This window comes from Condylura cristata, unplaced genomic scaffold, assembly GCF_000260355.1.
Source record: "Condylura cristata isolate star-nosed mole 26May11 unplaced genomic scaffold, ConCri1.0 scaffold00003, whole genome shotgun sequence".
Taxonomy (NCBI): Eukaryota; Metazoa; Chordata; class Mammalia; order Eulipotyphla; family Talpidae; genus Condylura; species Condylura cristata.
Window position 1 is genome coordinate 2,370,409 of NW_004567104.1, and position 9,389 is coordinate 2,379,797.

Consider the following 9,389-nt stretch of genomic DNA (forward strand, 5'->3'; position numbering starts at 1 on the left):
TTGTGTAGGTGCTGCATTAGATTTTAACATTGTTAGAGCAAAAGGGTGGACTTTGGTTGACTGCTGCATGAATGGGAAAATACCTAGCAGCTTTGTTAGACACTCCTAACGTGAAAGGGCACATTCCTAATACCTTAAATCCTTCTACACTGCTTCCAAGCCATGTAGATGGATCTGAGGATGAAAATTTAATCCATAACTGTTTTGAAATCATTAACACAGTGAATACCAGCTGACCAGCTTCTGCCAGATCCAGAGTGGGAACTATATACAGATGGCTGTGGCTTCATGGAACAAAGCTGTCCATGTGCAGGATGTGCCGTGGTGACACTCCTGGACACCAAATAAGCCAAAACTCTTCCGGCAGGTACATTAGCACAGAAAACTGTACTAACAGCCTTGGAGTTCTCTACCAGTCAAAGAGTCAATATATTTACTGATTCAAAGTACTCTTTCATGATTCTCCTCATGCACGGGGCCATTTGGAAGGAGCGAGGACTTCTTATTGCCAGCAACAAAGATGTTAAGAACCCACTAGAAGTCCTGGACTTGGATGGGGATTTACTGAGTTTGCCCCCAGCTTGACTTGGAGAGTAAACTCTCATGGGATAATACTCCTCCCAGAGGCTCTAGTATATTTGGTGCTAAAACACCTGCATGAAGGAGAGATGTTTTATTAGAGATGTTTATTTGAAGGGCCCACACTTAGATAAAATAGCACAACAGAGAGCCTGAGGTTGCCAAATATATGCCAGGAATCACCCAAATAATGACTATCACTTTATTGGAGTTCAATAAAGCCATTGGAGCTCAAAAGTGCCCTTTTGAGGACTGGCAAATGAATTTTTACACAAATGCCTAGAATCATTGGTGATTTCAAATACCTACAGGTTTTTGTAGATACCTTCTCAGGGTGGGTAGAAGCTAAGACAGAAAAAGCTTCAGAGTTTGCAAAGCAGCTTCTAAAGGAGATAATCCTTTGCTTTGGATTGCTTCAACTCCACCCAGAGTGATAATGGGCCTTCATTTGTCTCAGAAATTACTCATGAAGTAAGCAATGCCTTACAGATCAACTGGGAATTGTATGCTGCCTGGAGACCACCATCTCCTGGACAATCTGAAAAAAACGAATCATACCTTAAAGAAGACCTTGGCAAAACTGCAAGAAACACAACTGTGTTGGGACCAGGTATTCCTTGCCCTCCTTTGGATAAGAGTGGCGCTTAGAAGTGAGCTACATTAAGCCCCTCTGAAATTGTGTTTGGAAGCTCCTTCCAGGACTCAGTTCTGAAAGCCACTCCAGAAATAGAACAAGATTGCAGGATCACACAATATGTGAAACACATCCAGGAGGTTCTGGCAGCAATCCACAACTTTGCAACCTCCAGGACCTCTATGCCTCTTGATCAACCCTTACATCCTTTCAGACCTGGAGATCAGGTCAAGAGTTGGCAGAGTGGAGATGTTTTACTGAGCATGCATACTTCTTTAAAATTTGTGGCATAAAACCCTGGGTACATTACTCCAGAGTAAAGAAAGCCCCAGAAGGAACTGAGAGCCAAAACCCCATTGGTGTTGTAAACCCAAGACTTGTGATACTTATTTAAGAAAAAAGAATAACTTAAATGTTACTACCTTTTCTTCTTTTCCAGCTATTGTTGCAAGATACCCAGGATTCACTTTCTGAAAAAACCCTTAGATTATAAACATGCTCTAACCAATCATTTTCCTTTCAAAATAAAATCTAGAACATAAAAATGTCATCTACAATCATGCAATTATGCTGGAGTATTTTAAAAAATAATTTAATTTTTATTACACAGAAAGACCTTCAATCTTGATTTTGGTATTTCCTTAGGGTTTTTGTTTGTTTGTTCTTGTTTTTATCATTTTGGCCTATGAGTAAAAGTGCAGCTACATAAGATATTCCACATGGTCTATTTAAGAAAACTTTTCATGTTTATATGTTGTATGTCTGTATGTCTTTTCCTTGTGTTTAATTTTCTTGGCCTCTTGGCTCACAGCTTGTCTTTTGACTTTTCGCCCACTTTCAGCTTGCTATTGGGATTCGAGGTCAGCTGAACTGGTAGGACTCATTAACCAACTGATGTCTTTCTTGATTTCTTTGAGTTATTCATTTCTATTGATCTTGTAAGTAAACCCATTATTAACATATTTGTGTGTGCCTGTAGTTAAATCTTATAAGTTCCTTTAAGGGCACTGGTGAGGATCCACAGTCAGGCAACTCACTGTGAACTGTAACATCCTAAGCCTGAGCAGCCTTGCAGTTGTGCGTGTGGGTGAAGAACCCAGACAGAATTTGGTAAAGACAGTGGGGACTTGGTAAGTTTAGGGTCCCCTGCCACCCCGTTTCAGTTCCACCAGTTTGGGAGTCCCACTTTATTTTTGTTCCTTTTCTCCTTAATAAATTTTGTCTTCCTTTAAAAATATTTGTTCTTTTCATATGCTTGCCTGAGTGTCAGTGAAGTTTCTGCTGCAGCTTTGTGAGATACCAAGCCATGGTGGTCTAGTGGCTGTGGCTCAACACTGCTCCATTCTTGGTAGGGAGACTAGACCTGAAAACCTTTAATTACATTGTTAATACAGGGCAGCGAGAGGCACTAAAACTGGCCAAGGACACTGCCCAAATAGTTTCTTGGGTCACCTTCTGAGTTCTTCACCCACATACACAATTGTATTCAGATTCAGAGAACAATAATGGGATTCATTGAACAAACCAGGGAAAACAGAGTTAGAATCCCCAAATGGCTGTTTACCTCACCCAAAGCAGTGTTTATTGTCTTAAAATCTTAAACACAAATGTGCCTCCAATGGCATCTTCCTATCACTGTGGCTGGGTACCTGTTGTCCCCCAAGTAAGACACATTTCCAAGGCAGTGTCTTCCTGCTACCAAGGCGCTGAAGCATGTGGCAGTCAGACGTAAGCCAGGATTTAACTCAAGAAGACAGCAGAAGACACAATAGGAGATGCTCACCGGTGCTGCCAAGTTAAGTCAGCTCAGCAGCAGAGTTAGGACACTAAACAGCAGCTAAAGCAACTTAACTACCTGACAAATGGTCATACTCAGCTAGGAGGCGCACCTGCTCCAAATCTTTTCCTTTCCTGCCAGGTTGTAATAGCAGCAAACCTGGGAACAGTTTCAGTAGCTCCACTACTGGCAAAATCTCCAAACTTTTCTCCACTAAGATTGTCTGCCGGAAGCCTCTCCACATTCTTCAGAGGTCTACAACAGCCTTCTGGAAGATTCACACGGGTGGGGGAAGAAATCTCTGACCCCAGAATTATTGTAGAGCTGTAAATGTTGGGGAAAAAATAAAAACAAAAACCTGAAAGATGAATGCTGGCGGCTGATTCTGCACCCGTTTTTTTCCAACCAGATATTTTGTTAGCATTTCCCCTCCAGGGGGCACCACTGGTTACAGCTAATTTTAATAATAAGCATGGTTACAAGTAACAGGTTTTCGCAAATAATTACACCTTATTATTACTTTCTTTTACTAGTAAGCAGATATTCATTCGAGTCAGGCATTAAGTCTTTGAGGTGTTTACGCTTTCTCTGTCTACTGTGACCTGCAAAATTTATAGATAATTCTTACAAAATTATTTGACAAAGAAGCAAGCTTCCAATAGGCATGTGCGAGAAGTGACTTATGTACATGGGTGGTGTTAGCTTGGAGTGAGCGCTGGCTCAAAAAGTCCGCAAAGAAGATCACTCAGTGGAAAGGCTCAGTCACTACAGCTTGCTGGGGCCGTGATTGCCCAGCTCCTTCCCAGCAACCACCCCCAGCCCTTCCCCCCACCCAGCCTTCCCCCACCAGGAGCCTTAGCGTTCCTCGGATTCCGCTTCTCCCCGCCTCCTTGACGCGGTCTCTACGTCACGGGACTTTGAGCTCGTTCTCGCGAGGCTTCCGCGGCGCAGGCGCTGGTCGTATTGCTCCCTGAGGTGTCTGGGTTTGTACCCCTTTTCGTTAAGTCCTGGGTGGTCCAGAGGCATTTTGTAGATTTTGGGATATCCGAGAATGGTGCAGCCGACCCTGGATTTCTTGGGAGGGTTGGGGCCTGGGTTTCTTGGGAGGGTGTGGCGGGCCCGGGGAGGGCGCCTGCCGCCCGAAGACCGCGTGTGCGCTCTCTCGCCAGGTGTGCGGGCTGTGAGGGAGTCGGCGGGGCGGAGACGCCCCGGAGTTGCGCGTTGTGAGTAGGGCTTCAGGCAACTTGGCCGGCTGTACTTCAACCGGGCTCCCGGCTTGACGCCTCATAAGTGAAGTGTAGGGGGGAGACCCAGATATGCAGATGGGGTGAACTCCAGAATTCGCTTCTTTCTGTTATTATAGAAGTTATTTCTTTCAACGTTCCAAATAGGGTTGGCTTTTCTTAATGCTGCGTCAGGAGGTTTGATTTTCTGTTAACCGCAGAGGCCAAAAGGGTCGATACAAGACGTTTTATCGCGATGTTTTTCTCCCCTCAGCTGCTTTTTTGTTAGGATGGATTATAGGACGGAATCCATCGAACGCACTCCAGGACACATGTGAGTGGCCTCCTGTTTCCCATCCCTTTAAATTTTTGTATAGTCAGTGGTAGGTTTGCACTTTCAGAGGTGAATTTAATGTATATAAACGTAGATTGTTTTACACTTATATAATGCAACGTTGAGTAAATTGTTCCAAAGTTCCCTTTGAAGATGACACTTCAGTATGTGACTGACTGAAGGCTTTCTGACTTTTTTTAAGCTTTATTTATGCATACAGGAACTGGGGTACAGGCTAGAGGTGGCGGTGGGGAGTTTGAGAGAATTTGCCAGAGACAGTGGGAAGCAGAACAGGCAGGTCTACCGAAATACATTGCTGAGGGGAGCAGCAGGCAAGACACAGACATGGTCTGTGCCATGTGGGACAGCAGCCTGGCTGGGGATCAGCAACCTGGCTGGGGATTAATCGCCTACTGCAACCACTTGAAGCTACTTTCGGCGGAGAATTTAATAGTGCTAAGCTTTAATCCCTTGCAACCTGGGAGGACTCTCTGATTTGTTTTTTTTAAATAGGAGGAATCTTAGAAGGTGGAAATAAAAAAAAAAATTACATTTTTTTTTCTTAAAGATTTGTTTATGCACACAGAACTGGGGTACAGGCCAGAGATGTGGGAGGTAAGAGGATTCATCAGAGACAGAGTGGGGAACAGAACAGGCAGATGGACTGAAATACACTGCTGAGGGGAGCCCTGGTGGAGACAGGAGAGGTCTGCCGCACCATGTGGCTCACCTCTGGGTTGGTCTTGAACTTTCACTGAAGCTGCTGCTGGTAGCTTGCAGTGCTATGCTTTAACCTGCTGGACCACCAGGGAGGTCCACCCCCCCACCCCCAAAAGTCCAATTTTCAATAAATGGAATTTATTTCATGTTGGAAAGTTTTTTCCTAGTAAAGATTTTTTTTAAGAGTGCTAAATACTGTACATTGTTTTATTAGCATTGTCTAATACAGATAGTCACTAGACACAAATAGCTATTTAAATGTAACTTAAAGTAATAATAAATATTTACTCCTCAATTTTATTAGCCATAATTCAAGTCCTCAATATTCTCATGTGTTTGGTTGCTACCACATTGTCCATCACATTATACAGAACATTTCTTTTGGGCAAAATCTATGATTTTTAAACTTTTCCTGCCCTTAATATACCTAGACTTATGACACTTTCATAGTTGTCCTGGATCACTAGAAAAGATACTGTAGACTTTTTTTTAGATTTATTTATTTATGCATACAGAATTGGGGTACAGGCCAGAGGTGCAGGGGCAGTGAGAGGATTCACCAGAGATCCATGAAGTACAGAGCTGAGGGGAGCAGTGGACTAGACAGAGAGGTCTGCTACGCCATGTAGATTACCTCTGGGGCTGGGGATTGAACTTGCACTGAAGAAGATGCTGCTAGCTTGCAGTGCTGTGCCTTAACCTGTTTCGCCACCAGAGAGGGCCTTTTCTGCTCTGGGTAAATGTTTACATTTTGCCAGGCAGTCGCAGTGCTGTACTGAGACAAAAAAAAAAAAAAGCCTGTGGGGAGAAAATAATAACAATAAATAATAAAACATTTATATACCAGAGGCAATTTATGGGGTGGATTGGGGAATGGGATCAAAAACAGCGGGGGGAAGGAAATACACTGGACTTTCGTGATGGCACATGGGTGGTTTGGTGATGGGAAGCCCAAGGGGATTGATTACAACTGAGATGGAAAAATGCACAAAATGATGTAAAAATAAACTATAATATTACTTAATAAAAAAAAAAGCTAAAAAAAATGCCCGTGGACCATAAAGCAGTCTAATGATTACTGTTAAAAATCTATATCAGTTTTGGCCCTTTCTGGTGGCGCAGCGGGTTAAAGCACAGCACTAAGAAGCTAAAGTCACTTCCGCATGAGTTCAATTCCCGCCTGCCCTGTAGGTGACCACATGGTGTGGCAGACTTCTCCTGACCCGCCTGCTGCTCCCCTCAGCAGTGTACTTCGATCATCTGCCTGTTCTGCTCCCCACTCCATCTCTGGTGAATCCTCTCACCCTCTGCAACTCTGGCCTGTGCCCCAGTTCTGTATGAATAAATAAATAAATCTTTTAAAAAAATAAATCTTTAAAAAAAAAAGTGAAGTGTCAATTAGATTAAAACAGGCACCCACAACTTTGTAAACTTAGTATTTAGAGATGGGATGGTTTAATTAAAAGTCAGATTGATCTTAGATATTCTTGACATAGAATTCTTTGTTTTTCATCATTGATAGAACATTGCTAATCTTTGCCCCTTAATTTTCCAGTTTTAAGAAAGATCAGTAAGTGCTTCTCAATCTTTCCCCAACTTTACTGTTTCTGTCAAGTTTACATTTGAAATTTAGTCACCTGTTTATTGGTAAAAATTTGAATGTTTATGACTTGAAAATGCCTGGAAGAATACATGCTAGTTATCTCTGGGTGGTAAAGGTGGTCTTAATAATTTGAAATTTAAATTCATTCAAGTTCTTGTATTCATTAGTATAGTTTTATTAATTCCAATGTGTTTGTTTTTAGTAGGAAAAATTGTTGAGATCTATGCAAACTTTTAAAATGTAAGTTTACATTAAAACTAAAAATATAGTAAATAATTGAATCACTAGCATCTCTGCCACTTGAGTCATTCAAGTGGCTTTCTTGGGCAGCATAGAAATTAAGCATTTCTATCATGTATTCAGACAAGCCAATCCTCTTTTCTGTTTTACTCTCCTTTTACTACTCAGTCAGAACACTTCTCACACTTCTGTTATCATATGTATGAAGGTTTAACCAAACAACTCACCAACTGGCTATCCTTCAGTGTATTACAATTAAGGATTATTGTACCTCCCTTCAAATTCCATTGCTAGGAGTTAGGTACCTAGGTTACCTACAACTTCTGTTCAGTTTGTCTGCAAATTGGAGCTTCTTATGTCTCCCACTTCAGGTCCTATTAATTTGTTAGAGTAGCTCATAGAACTCTAGGAAACACTTTGTTATACAATTTCCACTTTACTAGAGAATATGAAAAGGATACAGAGGAACAGCCAAATGAGGGATTTGTCAGCATAGGAACTTCTGTCACCTTGGATTTGGAGTTTGGCACTATCTAGGTGTAGATGTGCATACCTCTCAATACTGAGTTTATGAAAGTTTCCTCATAGGCATGATCGGTGATGAATTTTGCCTCCAGCCTTCTATCCTACCTGAAGGACAAAGGATGGTGCTGAAAATTCCAAAAATGTAATAATTTCTTGATCTTTCCTGTGGCCAGAAATCACTTAGGAGCACACCCAGAGTTGGAACAATAGAATACAAGATATTCCTAATAATGCTCCAACCACTTAGGAATTTATAAAGGTTCAAAGAGCCTTGTGTTAGGCACCAAGATTTTTCCAACTATTTCACACTTTGCATGATCCACATGAAGTTTTATTGGCATAGTGTTGACTCTAGACTCAGTGGGCATGTCTTCCACTTCAGGTTCTATTAATTTGTTTGAGTGACTCACAGAACTTTCAGGTAGTCTAAGCTTAATAAACCTGTTTCATCAGTGAAGATTGCCATAAATCATTTTTTGAAAAGAAGAAAAAATATGGCCTAATTTGAAGACTTTTGTTTGTTAGGTAATCACCTCCCAAAGAGGGGATACTGATTGTTCCAGTATGAGTCATGGTAGTTTTTAATTGTAACCAACATTTATAAAATCTAACTTTGAAAATTTTTGCTTTATTTACTCAAAGCTTGTGCTGCGAGTGTGGTGTTCCAATTAGCCCAAATCCTGCCAATATTTGTGTGGCCTGTTTGCGAAGTAAAGTAGACATCAGCCAAGGCATTCCAAAACAGGTCTCTGTTTCTTTCTGCAAACAATGCCAAAGGTATGGTACAGTACTGTTTTATTCTATTTATTGTTTAGGCTTATATGTGGAAGTGCCACCAGCATATGCTGAGATTATTAACGTACATAAAATGACATGCATATAATTGAGAATTAATTTTTATTTATCTAGTGTATCCAAAGATTTTAAAATTTGCAGTCTTGTGGTTTCCTTTTCTAGTTTATTTTGCTAATTTGGTAAAGAAACTGTAACTGTGTTTGAATCTTTTTCTGTTGAGGGATTAATGGGTTTGATGTATATAGTAAGCAATACAAGTTAATGTTTGTAAGGATGACAGTATGTTATTAAGCATGTATTGCTGTTATTACCATGAGTTGTTATTTTTTTTTTACTAGAATCTATGTATGATAAAAAGCACCTTATATTTAAATTAGCAATTTGCTTTGCACATTGTATTAATTTCATGTAACTAAATTAGTGAAATTTGATGGGGAAAAAATTTAGTAAACCAAACCTGGGATGGTCTGAAACAAGACTGGATTTAAGGCAAGATTTCTGAAATTATGTCTGAATTGCCAAGTGGGTTAACACTAGAGTGGTTCTTAACTTTTTTGGAGTGTAGGGGGTGTTGGTGAGTCCCTTGGAGAATTTGAAACCTTTCTCCCAGAAAATGACTTAAAACATGTATTAGTACAAACATATGAACCATTTGTGTGCATATTAGGGAGTTTACAGTTTGGAAACTTGGCAAGTGTGAGGCTTATTGTAATTTTTTTTTATGCTGAAAAGAATTGTAGAGTGAAAAAACTGAATAAATAATCAAGAGGCCTAATTTTGGGTTTTGAAACTGTAACAATTAATCTATAAATATTAATTTCCTAATCAGAATGTGAGGGCTTTATTAAGATAATACACGAAGCCCTTTGTAACCTGAAAAACATGCTTAAAGTTATAAGGTTACAAGTTATAAGGTTTTTGTGAAAGTTAAAGCCTGAACATTCAGACAGTAAATTCTT

General features: G+C 40.5%; 1 protein-coding gene across 1 annotated transcript in view; it reads left to right on the top strand.

Annotated features, from left to right (window-relative positions):
- The first annotated feature begins 3,937 nt into the window (after window positions 1-3,937).
- NMD3 (NMD3 ribosome export adaptor) overlaps window positions 3,938-9,389 on the top strand; it is a 45,785-nt gene continuing 40,333 nt past the window's right edge. The window contains 3 exon segments of the mRNA XM_004675379.2: window positions 3,938-3,973; window positions 4,488-4,547; window positions 8,278-8,412. Of these exon segments, the coding sequence (XP_004675436.1) occupies window positions 4,504-4,547; window positions 8,278-8,412 (179 nt within the window). The 5' untranslated portion in view covers window positions 3,938-3,973; window positions 4,488-4,503.